Genomic DNA, 17,124 nt, shown 5'->3' on the forward strand with positions numbered 1-17,124 from the left:
ATCTCGGCCAAATATTTTCCGATCCTAACAACACATACATCAATGGAAAGCTTATTTATAGCTTTCATATGATGTATAAATTTCAATTTAGAAAAATTTACACTTAAGACTGGTTTTGTCGTCCAGGGTCACATATTATAAGAACTCTGGAGGGGCCCTATTTAAGTTGTTAGTTTTGTCACTTTTTATTAATTTAATGACAAAAGTTGATCGTGCTTTCTGTGCTGTGGCTCTGGAACGCTCTCCCTCTGACACTGACAACTATGGGCTCTGTAGACTCTTTTACAAGACACCTAAAGACGCACCTCTTTGGACAAACTTTTAATTAACAGTACAGCTTGGCTGTTATTAAATTTCTGCGATATTTGGTCTCTAATTGGTTTTGATTTTATGTTTTATTTTATATTTGATTGCGTGTATGTTTGACTTGTTTTATTGTGACCTTGTCTGTGAAAGGTGCTATATAAATACATTTTACTTACTTAATGCATCTTTGCTGAATAGAAGTATTGTTTTCTTTAAAAAAACCGTTTGAACTGTGTATATTGAACAGTTTGAAAGGAAAAACCTGTATAGCACATTAACATTTGTGTTTTATTCATTTCTAAGCATTGCAAGTCAACAATAAATTGAACAGGACTGTTTCTAAATGTCCCTGAGCTTATTGTGAATGATTCATCATGTCATTCCAAACAAAAACATATTTTGAACATCATAACTTAGCTTTGAAATGTCTCTCATATCTTTTTTTTTTCCCGTCTGTCTTCCAGAAACTGTGGACTCCCTGGTGCGTCAGGCGGAGAATCACACTCACGCAGTCCTCCTGCACACGTACCGTGATCTGGCTGGTCCCGCAGCGGCTCCTGTCGGGGAGTTTTTCACAGATGTGGGTCTCTTCGTCTTGGGCTCCGAGCTCAGTCTGGAGGAAGCCTCGCAGCGCTTCTTTGACGCCCTTTTCCCCCTGGTTTACGAGCGGCTGGTGGAGCCGGATCTGTTGCGCTTGTCTCCGCTGTACGCCGAGTGCGTCCGCGCCACCTGTCGGGATTTGGGGCCTTACGGCGGAGCCCCGGGTCGGCTCGCCGCGCTTATCTCCCGCGCCTCGCTGCCCGGCCGCGTCTTCCTCCAGGCGCTGCACTTGGGCGTGGAGGTCATCAACACGACCGACCACATTCAGCTCAGCCGCGAGTGCAGACGCGGCCTACTGAGGATGAGCTACTGCCCACACTGCCAGGGTCTGACCGCCAGCAAGCCCTGCATGGGCTACTGCCTCAACGTGGTGCGAGGCTGTCTTGCCAGCCTGGCCGAAGTGGACGCCCACTGGAGAGAGTTTGTGCGCTCGTTAGAGATGCTCTCCACCCGCATGCACGGGACGCAGGATCTGGAGCAAGTGCTTCTGGAAGTTCACGAGCTGGTGAGGGACGCCGTGGCCCACGCACAGAGGAACGCGCCGCGACTTTCTGCACAGGTACGCGGGATATTTGGGAGGGAGTTTGATAAATGGGTCTGGTAATAAAAAAAAAATTAAAGGCAGGGTAGGTGCCATTTTTTTTTTTTTTTTTTATGTTAGTTGAAAGTCTCTTCACATCCGATGGCAATCACTAAGTTAAGTGGTCTAAATTTATTTAAATGTATTTATATAATTTGTGGAAGGCGTAGGACCATAAAATGTTCGTCCAATCAAAATATTCGGTCCGAACATTACGATAGGCTGTCCTACCTGCCTGTCAAAATATGGATTTGCATATCTCTGCGCATTCTGTTCACACAGATACGCCATCACTGCCTTCCAGTGAGAATGAAAGGCGTCATTATTGTAATATTATGCGCTTTGTACTGTAATGTTTTCTCAGTGGTTCTCATCCACCAATGCCGTCTCTCATCATATCGCAGGTTAGTCTCTGCTCTGACGGAGCGTGTTCATGTATTTTGGAGGAGGCATGGCTTTGCAGAGTGATTACACAGGGGGAGTAGGGATCTTGCTTTCAAAGCTAACTCGCTATTGCTAGCCTTTCCGAAATCGGCTACCCTAATCCCCCTATCCAAATTGATCGTGCATATGCCATCACTTACTTTTGAGCAAATGACATGAGTCCAGGTTGCTCAAAGGTCACTTTAATGAACTATTGCTTTGGATAAAAGTGTCATTGTTATCATTTAGATTTTATATTCTTAGTCTTCTACTGTTTACTGTTTTGGTGCATTTGGCAGATGATTTATCAAATGCAACTTCAAAATATGAACTTTTTAATTTCATGCATTCCCTGGTAATTGTATATATGTTATATGTAAGACAGATTAGCTGGATGGATTTTTAGAAAATAAAATGTGTAGAAAATAAAGTTGTAAATTTAACATTTTGGACAAATTAGGCAAACCTTTTGTCATCCTAAGGCTAATTTCAAAGCTATCATTTTAGGTATTCTAAGTAAAAAACAACAACAATTAATAGTAAATATTTTCACATTTTTTTGGTAATTTAATTTTATAATAAATAGTTTTACAAAAAAATAACCTTTTATTAGGGGAATAATTGCTTAAGAATTGTGTGGTGAAAATACCACAAACATAAAAAAAAGAAAAGAAAAAAAAAACCTGGCACAAACATAATAATAATAATGATGATAATTAATATTATTATATATGTAATATATTATACAAATACATTTTGTATTTGTATTTAAAATACATTTTAATTTTCACACAATAAACATCACAACATCTCTTATTTTATTATTATTTTTTTGGTTTGTTTGTTTAAATTATAGTTTTAAATGTATGGCAATCAATGTGTTTAATGAAGTTAAAATTGTATGGGACAAGAGTAATCAATAAAATCTATACAGTTATTAATTATTTTTCAGTGGTGTCATATCATATATTACGATCAGAAAAAGTCATGTTTATGTTGTAAACGGTTTTGGCTGGACTTAAACAATGCATAGGCCAATTACATACTAATTTCTGTTTTTCACAAAGTGTATAATATTCTGACATGACTTGATGGCAGCATTTGATATGTGAGATTTAGAATGTATTTTAGTTTTAAAATCCTGAAGGTTAAACGTTTGTTTACTTTTATCATGTCGAAAAACCTTGCATTCACAAATCGGTGAACATTTTTCTTTCAAACCCAGACACTGGCCTTTGCATTTTTGCAATTTTCATGCCTTGAGAATTTGGTCTTAAAGCCGTGGTGTAACTACTGTGTGGACGGCGTGGAATGTGGTACGGCCTGAACATGAGTTGTTCGCAGTCACACATGCCATGCTGCAGCCAGAGAGCCCAGAACATTCCCAAAATACTCTGTGTGTGGGCAGCTGCAGCGGGACGGCCGGCCACGCTCATGTGTGCTGGACGCCTGCAGTCATACTGGGCTTCTGTGGGATCCTGTACGCATGTTCAGATAGTTTTGTGGTGGTGCTGTTGAAATGCGAAGGTTTGCAGATGGAGCGTCTGTGTGTGTGTGTGTGTGTGTGTGTACAAATAAGCCCTTTAAACCGCATGGATTTGTCAGCGATCGAGTGACACTAGATCTGCAGGGGTCGGGTGTGGATCAGATTCTGGATCAGAATCTAGGCTCTAATAAGGTGTTGTCACTGGTTGAGGGTCACGACTAGTATAAGAACAATAAAAACAGTTTGTATGACCTGTGTAAATTAAGTCCAAATTATCCCAGTTGATTTGAAGGAATGATGATCTTCATAAAACTCAAGAAGTGTCTAGAGCACCCCTGGTCTCTAGAGTGTCTGGCATCTGTGTGTGTATGTATATGTATATATATTTAATATTTTGAAAAGGTTAATATTATTTAAATATTTAATATTGATATTAATGTGATTAATTGTAATTTGTTTGATTTAATTAAAATTACTTAAATTTAAAACTATTTAATGTTAATTATATATTGATATATTAATCTTTGATTTAATTATATGCCACTTTAGCCAATATTTTTATTTGATCAAAAACCTGTATTTATGCATATTAAAGATGTTCAAAAGACATATTACATTATATTATACAAATTATTATTAATTAATCACATTAATCAGGAATGAATATAGCAGATGTTTAAATCCTTAAAACAATGTAGAAGAGATGTTGACTTTTTTTGCCATTTTTTTGTCTGTGATAATATTATTGTAATACATGAAATGCGTGTCTCTCTTCAAATGTAAAAAAACAGCGATTTTACCACCTCGTTGCTGAGGAATATAATGTAGCGATTTAGTATCTCTGCTGTTTTATTAATAAAAGTCGTGGGCCAGCGTTGACAAGTTTCTGTGTATGCAGCGCAGTCTGTGACCTCTGACCCCTCTGTCTCTGTGTTGTGTGGGTTTGTGTGCATCAATTAAAGCAGTGCATTAATATAGAGCTGTGATTAAACAGACTTGGAACTACCTGTGCATTAAAGGGTTTTAATGCATACCCTAGTTCCAGCCAGTCAGAATCCAGTATTCAGACAAGACCATGGTATAAATAGATATAAAGAGACTTTAAATTCTGAAAACTGTAGGAGAAAAGTCCGATCGGACCAGGTGGTTTCAGACTTGGCTTCAGATGGTGCAGATCTGCCGTTTTTGTCTCCAAACCAGACAGTCTGTGTACAATCCATGGATGTGCCATCTGATGCTGAGACGACTGACTGAGTAAATGAGTCAATATATCCAGTAAAAGTGAATGAGTCAATCACTTTACAACATCTAAATGTGTGCTCTTACCACCTCTTTCCTGTAAAATCTCACTTTCCTGTAGTTGTGTATAAACAATCACTCTCTATTTCTCTTCCCTTCACAGTCTTGCTAATGCTGTTACTGCTTGAGTTAATAAGCAGCATCACCTAGTGCTTGATCATGTTACTACAGGCACATCGACCCCTTTTGACCAGCAGAAGTGCAAGTGTCACAGCCCTGAGCTTCAGTCACTGTTAAATATCCTGTTAGTGTGTGTAATAGTGAGTGTGCGTGTCGATCTGTTGGTAACGGTGTGTGATCTGTGCAGGTGCGCAGGGTGTGCGGTCACCCCGTCAGACAGCAGGCGGAGCAGGTGAGCAGCGGGCAGCATGGCAGCGCCGGACGAGACTCCATTCCTCTGAAAGGAGTGGTCAGAAACACAGACGACACGCTCAGCAACAGGAGGAAGTAAGCCTGGAAAACAGCTGCTAACATCAACACATGCTGTATACTGCAGCCAAAGCTCTGGACGCATCTACTCATCCTTTTTTTGTGTTATGATGTTTACACAGTTTAGAATAATACGATACGATACGATACGATACGATACGATACACTTTATTGTCAGACGGAGTCTGAAATTTGTCTTGCATTACAGCAGGTTCACTCAGAATTACAATACCTTATCACATAAACAAACCAGACTAACAAGGCTTTCTCACACATAACAAAAAAATTTAATCTCCGGAACAGATTTATTTTTATATGAGTTATTCAAGGCTAATACAGCTTAATGTACAAATGAATTCTTTAACTTAATTCGACTGTATCTTGGGATCTTATACCGTCAATTGGACGGCAACACATGATTTGGCTCAGAGACAATATTATTGGCTAATCTTATCATGGTAAGATAGTTCATATGCTTTTTGAAGTGGTTGACCCACTATTTTGGAACACATTTTTAGTAAGTTCATTAGCTTTGTTTTTAGACTAACAGATAAACTCATATACCAGACTGAATTACAGTACTGTAAGACACTCATAATTACACACATAAAAAATAAATAAATAAAAGAATCTGCTAACTTGCTTCAAATGACCTCGATCTACGGAGAAAGTGGATTCTTTGCTTTTTTTTTTTTACACATACTATCTACAGTATATGATCTCTCCATGATAATGTGTTGTCTATCCATCTTTAACTATACTCTCATTTAATTTGAAATAATCAGGTAGACTGGTAAAAGTTTTTTGACCAGAAACTGATTTGGTCAGTTTCCAAAAAGAAGATGGATCATTAATATTCTCATTTATCATATTTAAATAATAATCACATTTAGATCTTTTTACTAATTTTGTACAATTATTTCTTAATGTTCTATAATTTATCCAGTCCATTTGATTATTAGTTTTCTTTGCTTTAGACCATGCAGCATCTCTTTTTTTTATAAGTGAAGATATGGATTCATTAAACCAGGGATTATCTCTATTTCGCACTCTAAACCTTTTAAAAGGTGCATGTTTATCGCATATAGTCAAAAAAGTACTTTTAAAAATCCCAGGCTAAATCAACATCAGGTATCTGTGAGACATTATATAAATCACTATTATAGATATCTTGCAAAAAGCTTGCTGATTAAAATATTTAAATTGCCTTTTCAAAATAAGACGAGGTTTACCCTTTGAAATCCTGCAGTTTCTCACACAAACCACAGGACAATGATCACTAATATCGTTACAAAAAACACCCACTGCAGAAAATCTATGAGGAGCATTAGTTAAAATGACATCAAGTAACGTGGATTTAGTAGAATTTTTGTGATTTAACCGTGTGGGAAGATTTATACTTTTGAAGGGATCAGATATATGAGAAAACCAGTCCAAGTTTAAGTCCCCAAGTAAAATCATCTCTGAATTAGTCCAGTTATGAAAAAGGTCCGTAAGTGAAGTGATAGCTTCACATGAAGCTGAGGGTGGACGATAATTCAATTCAATTCAATTCAAGTTTATTTGTATAGCGCTTTTTATGATACAATCGTTGCAAAGCAGCTTTACAGGAAATTAAGTTTCTACTATACACATACACATATATATATACATATACATACATGCATACACATATGCACACATATATACCCATACATATAACATCCGACAACAGTGATATCAGGACCATTTAAATAATATATTTTACAAGTTAATATCAAAATGTTAATCAATAATATTTAACATTTAACAAGGGAATACGATATATCCAAAATATACTGTAAGTGTAAAATAGTTGGGGGTCCTTTTGGAAAAACAAACAAACATGTATCTGGTTGCCAGTGAAGTGAATTGGTGGATATGTTTATATTTGATTTATGCACATAAACAGCATTAGATATGAAATGCTCATTCTTACAGTATTATGTCCTTGACAGCTGTAGTAATTGGAAGATTTAATTCTGGTAAAATTTGTTGAAGCTGCAGCTGTGTTAGCGCTCCATCTGCTGGACAGACAGTGAAACACTCCTCTGTGTGTCTGCAGAGACTTCCTCAGCAGTCTGCGTCTGCACCGCGCTTTCTACGGCGGCCTGGCCGACCAGCTGTGTGTGAGCGACCTGGCCTCTGGAGACGGGACGGCCTGCTGGAACGGGGCTGGTGTGGCCAGGTAGACATCTCGAATCTTCTGCACATCTTCTGCCTCGAGCTGCAATTATTCACCATCATGTCCATAAGCATGGCATAAATCATAAAGCTTTCTTTCTGTCAGCTTCTTTAGGTGTGAATAATGACCAAGGTTTTTTCCAGAAAGAATTGCTTATACGCATGTCTATACTTGCTGTTTAGGTTGATTTAAAAAAAAAAAAAAAAAAAAAAGAAGATAAATAGATTTAATTATTAATCAGGATATATTTTTGAAGTTTTGCATATTTCCAGTATTGCACATGCAGGCAGGTTATTTATTTATTTATGCTTAGATTAAGATACTTAATGGAATATTTTACATAGTGTAAATATATATTTTTTAATTAGGTTAAAAATAATGTACATTTATTATATATTTATCAAATAATGCATTTGCTCATCTTGAAGTAATAATACATTTTATTATAATTTTTATATAATATAATTTTATTATAATAAAAAAACAATAATAATAATAATACAATTGTTTATAACATACTACTTGTTGTTATTATTATTATTATTAAAAACTAAAAGTAAAAAGTGGAAATATATATCATTATTTTATTATACAATATATACAGTTTCACAGTAAATGTTTTGTTCATTTTGTATGTTGTTTTCTGAGGCAAACTATTAGCTTGTAGCTGTTTAACTGTGATTATAAATTATTATTATTATTAATGATGATGATTAATAATAATAATAATTTTATCATTATTTCAATATTCATATAATTATTAAATAAGTGCTCACCATTTCCAGTAAAAAAGGGAAAAATATATTGAGTTTAAGTTGCTTTTTATAAACTAAACCCTTTCTTTACTAGAAAATTGAATGTGGAAGTTAAATGAAAACTAGTCTATGGCTGCTCGTTATTGCACAGGAGTGTGTATGGAGACGGACTCGTGTGAGCTTTCCGTCTGTGTAATTAATGAGTTTATATGCTGTTGGTCTCTGTTGGCGTTTTTCCCGCTCACCATAAACAGCTTTATAAGTGACAGGCCAGCTGTTCATGGATCCGCAGCATCCTCTCCTCTCCTCCCCTCTCATCCAATCCGTCTCCTCACACTGCTATCTCACCTGGCCTGTCAGCACCTCAACGCTCCCATAAATTCATCGCCGGTGGTATTTCCTCCCCGCTGTCAGTGCTGCCAGATGGCAGGCGGGAGCATATTTCAAGAGGAGAGGTTATCGTCCAGCAGTAAACGCTCACGGGATGAGGCGAGGCGAGGAAAGGCAAGACAGACAGTTATTACTGCCAGAGGCGCCGTCTAGTGGACACTCAGGAACATGGGATTTGAGGTTATAAAATGAACTGCTGTTGTTGCATAATCTCCAATAAATGCAGTAAAGTCATTATTATTTGCTTATTGATTAAATCAGCTATTTTTGCAATTTAAATGATAATTTGATTGATTTTGGTGCAGGATTAATCAGCTTATTTTATTCAAATAAATAAGGGTGCATTTCGAAAATGTATGTAAATTAAGACCAATTTTCACAGAAAATGAGTAATCACAGTTATGCAGCTAATAGCTAAAAGTTTGCTTCAGAAAAACTATGCTAAAACAATATACTGTCAAATAATTAACAATAATCATGTAAGTCCTAATTTTTACTTTTAAGTTGGTAGTATAAAAAAATAAAATAAAAAGATCAACTGTTTTCAACATAAACATTATTTTATAAAGCGCCTTTAAAAGCAGCTTCTCAAAGCGCTGAACACAATGTAATCAAATACAATAAAAAGCTATACAAAATCAATAAGCAAATGCAAGTTTAAAAAAAAAAAATGTCTTAAATTGAACCATCATAATTCTAACACTGGAGTATATGGCTGCCAATGCTAGTCCCAGTTAAAATCCTGGCGGCTGAATTTTGTACATATTGCAACTTGAGTGTAGATTTAGAAGCTCCAGCTAAAAGAGCGTTACAATAGTCTAACCGTGAGACGACAAAGGAATTTATCAGCATTTCCGCAACTGTAAAATTTACAGCGCTCATGAGGTTTTGAATGTATATACATCTGCGTTTCGTCGGCATACAAATGATAATGAAGGCCGAGTGATCTCAAAAGGTGGCCTAAAGGTGACAAATAAATGTTAAAAAGTAAAGGGCCTAAAACCGACCCCTGAGGGACACCAGTTGAGACAGAGCTAATCTCGGACCTATAACCACCCATAGAAACAAACTGGGAACGGTCAGTAAAATAAGACCTCAGTCATTTCAAGGCAGTCCCAGACACACCAAACACTCTTTCACGACGAGTAAGGAATAGACTGTGATCCACAGTATCAAACACGGCTCTTAGATCAAGAAGAATAAGAATAGATATTGCACCAGAGTCAGAAGCCATCAACAAATCATTGGTGACTGAGACCAAGGCCGTCTCAGTACTGTGAAATTTACAAAAACCCGACTGAAGAGGTTCAGAAAGGTTATTAACTGTGAGATGATTACACAAATGAAAGGCAACAATACGCTCAAGTAATTTTGCCAAAAAACGGGAGATTTGAAATAGGACGAAAGTTACTGAAATCGTCCAGTGCAACATTTTCTTTTTTAGGTACAGGGGTTACAGCAGCAATCTTTAATGCTGCTGAAACAACCGCAGTCTGTAAGGAGTAGTTTATAATACTAAGAACAATAGGACACAAAGCATCAAAGCAAGATTTAAATAAGCTAGTGGGAATAGGGTCAAGCAAGGAAGTGGTAGATTTCATGCTAGATACCTCCCGTTTAAGAGTCTCAGTATCAAGTTGAGGAAATCTAATAAGAAAAACCCCAGTGAACTCAGGTGAACAGTGACATGAGGTAGTAGAAACGGGTGCAACGGAAATTTGTTTATGAACATTATCAATTTTTGAATTGAACAATTGAAGGAATGAATTACATAACTGCTGAGAAACAGGCATGGTAGAAACAGCATTAACTTGAAGCAGACAATTTATAGTTTGAAACAAGTGTCTCAGGTTTCCTTGGTTGCTTTCAATAGTCTGAGAAAAATAAGAAGATCTTGCAGACTCAATTAATGCTCTGTAATCAACCAGAAGACAGGCAGCCTTCTTATTGCGCAGATTGTCATTATACCATGGAGCAGAACGAGCAAAAGTAACCTTGTGTGTTCTGAGAAGAGCAAAAGTGTCTAAGTTAGCAATAAGAATATTATTCAACTGTGAAACTTTCTTGTCCAATGGTGTTCAATGCAAACAAAATGGAAACAACAGAATTCGAAAAAGCTGTTTGATCAATAGAATTCCACTTCCGGAATGTTACAGTTCGAGGGGTACGCACACTTAGTCGATGTAATTCCAAATCAAAGAAGAGAGCTGAGTGGTCTGACAGACCAATGTCAACAGATGATAACTGAGATGCAAATGAGCCATTTGTAAGCACAAGGTCCAGTGTATGACCTTTACAATGCGTCGGACTCGTTACCAATTGCGAAAAGTTAAAACAGTCCAGTAATGATAAAAATTCCTTTGCCACTACAGAGTCACTTTGGTCCACATGAATATTGAAGTCCCCCACAATAAGGATTCTATGGAACTTTGGGGTCAGCATTGTCAAAAAGTCAGCAAAATCAGACATAAATGCTGCATGTGACTTAATTTTAGGTGGTTTGTAGACAGTAACAATGACGTCTTATTATTCACAGAGCGGGCATTAAACAATGCAGCATGAATCGGGCTATGCGAAGAAGGCGGCAGTGGTTTATTCTCCACGCAGGGGACCGATATTAAATTTATATGATTGACACCAATGGAAGGCAAACAGTTGATCTTACGCCGGCATGTAGTGACAAAATTAAAAATATTAGGAGAAGTTGAGACAAAAAGTCTGTGCCTCGAGCCCCGATGTATGTACGCAGGACGCAGCAAGCCAGCATTTTGACAAAGTTCGTAAGAGTCTTTAGGTAAACGATAAGAAGACCGTTTTAAGCTCAAAATTACAGGCCTCTCATCTTTTTAAGTGGGAGAACTTGCACAATTGGTGGCTGACTAAATACTTTTTTGCCCCACTGTGTGTGTGTGTGTGTATGTATGTATGTATGTATGTGTATATATATATATATATATATATATATATAATAAAATAAATAATTTGAACTCAAATAAAATAGATGTTAAAATTTTATTTTAATATTAAATTTTAAATAATGAAACAAACAATCAACAATACTCTTAAAAAAAAAAAAAAAAAGCGACTACAGGTTTTTTTTAAAACAATTTTATTTTTTACCTGGTTTAGCAATTGTTCGCTTCAAATGAATGAACACGAAAGATGAAGGCCAAGGAAGATATTATGAATATGTTTTTAATCCAATTATCATGGTTTTCAAAAGTAGGCACTACCATAGTATTCTTTGAAGTAATTTGGTACATTGCGGTAATAATTCAGTACCACATGATATGTTTCAAGGTTGCTGAAATTGTGAAATAACATATTATTAACATCACTATACCAGGGTATTATCATTTTTAAGGGTAAACTTGGAATAAAATACATAATGAATTAGGTCAAAGATGTTCTGTAACTCTATAGTAGTTAGTACTTTCTCTGATGAATCCAGCATCTTTAAGACTACGGAGGAATGCAGCGATCTTTGTTTTACTGCAATAGTTGGCCCACTTGTCTCACTCCATACTGACTTTGTCACAGCGGTCTACTTATGTATGGCAGCCTCATCCTCCATCGCACCTCAGGCCACCGCTTTTAACGCTCAGCCCACCGGAGGTAACGGTGATAAATAAGCACACAGCCCCAGGCCCCGTGTCTGCAGTACAGAGGGATAAAAAGGACAAATAAAACAGGACGGAGGGCGACAGACTGATTTAGCAAGGCCACTTGGGCCTGAAACGAGCGAATTAGGCCCTGGTCACTTTGAAAGGGCCACGGTGCATGTCCGAGAGCGGGGCCAAACGACCACCGGCAATTAGCCTTGATAAATAAGAGCAGATGCAGAAACAAAGGTGAAAGTGTGACCTTAATGTTATTTAAGGAAAGTTCACTCATTACGGATGTAATGAAAACAGAAAGCTTCGTTTTTGCTCTTCTGTTTATGAAAACAATGACTATGAAAACGTGCCTGGGTCATATTTCACCTCAAACTGGAATCAAATAGGCTATTATTTTTTATGCCTTTCGAGCATTTTGTGTACTTGTTGGTGTGCCAAAGATAATTTTTCACTTTGTGAATCTATAGATCAATTTTACAAAAATAGTGTAGGAAAAATATTTATTTATTTATTATTTTAATACAATATTTTATATATAATGAAATGTTTTATATAATATTTATATTTTTAAACCACCGTAAATTTCAAAAAGTATTTAAAAGTAAAACTAAAGTGGCATGTTATTCATTACAAATTAATATATTAATAAGTAATTAATATTAATCAGTATTATTTTTATACAAATTACTATTGACCACATTAATATCAATACTAAATATAATATTAATTTAAATTCATATTAACCAATGTTTTCAAAATATTATATAAAATATGAATTTATTACAAAATAATATATAAAATATAATCATTAAATATGTAAAAATACCCATTTGTGTGTGTGTGTGTGTGTGTGTGTGTGTGTGTGTATATATATATATATATATATATATATATATATATATATATATATATATAATGAGAATACACAATACAATGAGAATACAAAAAAAAAAAAAAAAACAGTAGCAGGAAATTGTTTAATGCAAGAATTCTTAATTATCCTAAAAGTAATGATAATCTTCTTTATGCATAGTTTTATTTAATTTTTTTCATCTAACCTGATCATGTTTTCCCAAGATTCATTCTTGTATTAAGTATGTATGTCTGCGTTGGACTCATAAAGATAAAGAGGTTTTGTCGTTGCGCGTCTCTATGTATCTCTAAAGTCAGTGGAAAATGACAAATGATTCAGGTATAATATGACCTTGTAGAATATTAATACATGCTACTGATAATAGAAAACACAATTATTAATCACCAACCTGCAGTTTCAGGTTAACCTTGCAGCTGCTGCTGATTTGATCTCTGGTAAAAGTAGGCTGCTGTAGCTTTGCTTTTGGAAACATTTTATGAAGAAAACAAAACTAGCTGTTTTGATGTTGGGCTGCTCTGAGTGGTTGCTATGCAGAGTGTTTTTAGTGCTCTTTGAGTGTTGTGTCTACAGCTTTTCTAGGGCATTTTGAGAGTTTTTCTCAATACTTGGAAATGTGTTTTGCAGCCATACTGCCTTGAGTAGCCTCTAGTCACCAACTAAAGCCTTCTATGGATCTCACAGAGTTATTTATGATGCATATAAAAGCGAAAAATGTAAACTCAGGATCTGGTCTCAGGAACATTTCATGTTGCTTGTGTTGAGCTTCTGAGAAAACAGTTGAAAGAATCTGGCAGACCTTTCCTCCGGCTGACACGGACCTTTGTCAGCAGGACGTCCTGACAAGCTTTGTCCTTCTGAGACTTGTGCATTACAGGAGAGAGAATCACAGTAATTCATTCCTGTAGTGGTCAAGTGTACAAACATTTGCTTTGGGCGCTTGCAGACAACAGGCGTCTCTGATGGAGAATTTGACGGATCTGAAGGCTTAAAATCCGATTTGTGAGTCTGGAAGGAGGCGGGTTAGTTTGAAATCAAGCAAGAATAAAAATGTGCTTTATTTATGGATGGTCACCATTTATTCACCCACATGCTTCTCCAAATTCTGTGGAACACAAAGGAGTATTTGTTTTTCAGGGTGAACACGGCATATGTTGATCTTATCGTGTGTAATCCATCAGTTTGTTCTTTCTTTCTTTCTTTCTTTAATAATAGCCGACGCTACTGGTCCCCTTATTTAATATTTTCCTTTCTTATTATATTAGGACCATCAGGTTTGATTGATTGATTTACTTACTTATTTTTCCTTCTGTATCAGGACATCAGCTTTAATTTCATTTCATTTCATTTCATTTTTGCATCATCATAACTGACAATACCTCTTATGTTTTACTTACTATGTCAGGACATTTCTCAGTCACTCATTCATTCATTTATTCATTGAATTATTTATTTTGGCATATTACTTGTCGCCGTCACCGATCCTCTTATTTAATATATTAGCCTATCTATATTAGAACTAATTCTAAAAGAATTGTCACTACAATTGCTAAGTGCTAAATTGAACTAGTAATGGAGTTATTAAAGGGAGTTATTGAGTGAAATTTGAAATTGCAAACATTAAATACATTAAATCCCTTACGATTTTTATTCCTGATGTTGAGTTGTGCGGAATTATTCCATGTTTAGCAGTGCTTAATGCTGAAGTCTCAGGCTGTTTGTTTGTGGCTTGTTTGCAGCTGGAGACGTTTGTGTTTGAGGAGCGAAATTATAATTCCTGCCCAGACGATCCACAAACACTCTCACACACACAAAATCAACAAGATCGTCATGTTTTATTCATGATGATTACACTCTGTGCTGCAATCCCCCTTCCCGCCCATTTTCCGCAATCGTTTCGCTTTCCCTAAATGTATATTTATAGTTATTTATAAATTAGGCCATGCTTGTCAGCTACAACAGCTACATTCATGTGTTAGGTTAATAAGCTGTCTAACCTTGAGATCACTGCACGTGTGAAGCACATTTGGATCTTCTGTCGGAGCGCTGGCACGTCGTCTGTCTTTGCACTTTTAATAAATAAATGTCTTATTGAACCAGTTTGGTTAAAAAACTAAAGTTCTGCATCATTACGCTACTATTACGATGGACATATTGACTGTTTTAACCAGTTTTGCACACCGTGAAGATAACAGGGCTGCGCTGAACTCCAGCCTGACAAACTGGGTGAAAAGAAAGCAGAATCCATTCTTCCGGAAACGTCTGCCGCCAGTCAACACGTCGATCACTTTCCCTCGGTTCAGTTCGCCCCGCGGCCCTCGGTGATGTTTCATTTCGGCCCAGAAGCTGAAATTGAATTTCCTGTGGTGATATACACACAGTGAGGAATATCAAGGTGCTTGAGGAAGAGTTCAGAGCTCCTGGGAGCATCTTACGCTCAGAACGGGAACGGAGAGCAGATTCTGGGTTATTGTGAAGAGCAGCAATGAAATCATACTGACGTGCGTGTGTGTGTGTGTGTGTGTGTGTGTGTGAGGAGTTCTTTCATCAACCCGTATGGCCATTTTCACCTCTCATCGCAGTCTGCTTTTGTTGTCATAGTATTTTGTTTTTATTTATTATGCTTTGATCCGTTTTATACTCCTAGTGACTTTGGTGAAAACAGCTTAAATGCATTCTTAACGCATACAGCTGCCAGTGCTTTACTTTTACAGTATATATCAGAAATGCAGTGCATTTATTCTTGTTATAAACAGACACCATGTTACATTTTTGATGAAGATTTTTGTTGTTGTTTTCTATCTCTCCATCTATCTATCTATCTATCTATCTATCTATCTATCTATCTATCTATCTATCTATCTATCTATCTATCTATCTATCTATCTATCTATCTATCTATCTATCTATCTATCTATCTATGTGCTCTTGTATAAGTCTTCTGAATCTGATTTAATCATTAATGAATGCTTAATAATTTTATCATGAAATATTAAACATCTTATTTTTTATATAATACCTTCTCCAAAGAAAAGTAATATCAGCCTTACAGTTCAATTATAAAACATGTAATTTATTATATAAATATTTATATAAAATTATTATTATTTTTAAATATATTCTCCAAAATAAATTAATCTGATACTTCATTATTATTGTTATTATTGTGCATTATTTCTTCTTCTTCACCATGAATATCAGCCTAATACTTATAATAATTTATTTACTTTTTTTAATATACTTTATCCAAAAGAAAAGTAATGAAATATCAAATATATAGTCCATTAATCGTATTTACTTATTTATTACTTACATTTATGTAAATTTATTTACAGTAGTATTTTTGAGTCATTTAATTGCCTTGAGGTTTCAGATCTCAGACATCAAGGAATAGTTTGAGGTTTTTTTGGTTTATAGTCTTGCCTCCCACTGTGACTCAAGTCTAAACTGCAGTTAGTGTAAAGATTAGAAGGTGAGTAAATGATGACAACATTTCCGTTTAGTGTCATCTGTCCCTTTAAGGCATCTCAAATCACCCCCATAAAATAAAAATGAGCACACATAACCTTTTGCTTCATATTTTGAAGGCTTTATTTTGTGTAACAAAAGGCATTGTTAATGAGCTTGACCTCTGATACGCCGTCCCATTTCTCCTCTTCACTCTGTTTAGCATAAATTATTACCGCTAGCATGTGGGCGACCACATCCACTTCCAGGATTAATGACTCACTCTCCCACAGACACCGCACTCCAGCGCCCGGCTCTCCCTCGGCTCCCTGAGCTCCCGTTTCCTCAGGGCGGAGCGCTGCGCTGCGCTGCGGTGGGACGATGGGATGGGGAGCGCCGTTACCCCTGATTACCTTTCCCAGGCCTCATCAACCCATTTACACTGACGAGGGATGCCGTAGTCCCATATTTGCACATGCAGGCTAATGCTTTTTATTTGTAGCAAGTGAGATGACCGCATAGCAAACTAACATTTGAGAAAACACTGATTTTCTATTAGTAGATTTTGGACAGTAGGTGGCGCTAATGTGATGTGTAATCCGTCAAGTAGGCGTTAATGTTTATAATTATCAACCTTTTTTAGGAGATGTGAACATTTATAATTCACAGTCTTTGTTTTCCAGGAAAGTGATCCAAGAATATAGATGATTCATATCAA

At 36.2% G+C, this 17,124-nt stretch overlaps 1 protein-coding gene across 3 annotated transcripts in view; it reads left to right on the forward strand.

The window, feature by feature from the left end:
- gpc5a (glypican 5a) overlaps nt 1-17,124 on the forward strand; it is a 236,929-nt gene that overhangs the window by 68,895 nt on the left and 150,910 nt on the right. For all 3 annotated transcript variants that reach the window (XM_058789345.1, XM_058789354.1, XM_058789336.1), the window contains exons 3-5: nt 771-1,465; nt 5,002-5,141; nt 7,207-7,329. In XM_058789345.1, coding sequence (XP_058645328.1) covers nt 771-1,465; nt 5,002-5,141; nt 7,207-7,329 — 958 coding nt within the window. The remainder of the gene's footprint in view (nt 1-770; nt 1,466-5,001; nt 5,142-7,206; nt 7,330-17,124) is intronic.

The sequence above is a fragment of the Onychostoma macrolepis genome, chromosome 01 (genome assembly GCF_012432095.1).
Source record: "Onychostoma macrolepis isolate SWU-2019 chromosome 01, ASM1243209v1, whole genome shotgun sequence".
In the NCBI taxonomy this organism is placed as follows: Eukaryota; Metazoa; Chordata; class Actinopteri; order Cypriniformes; family Cyprinidae; genus Onychostoma; species Onychostoma macrolepis.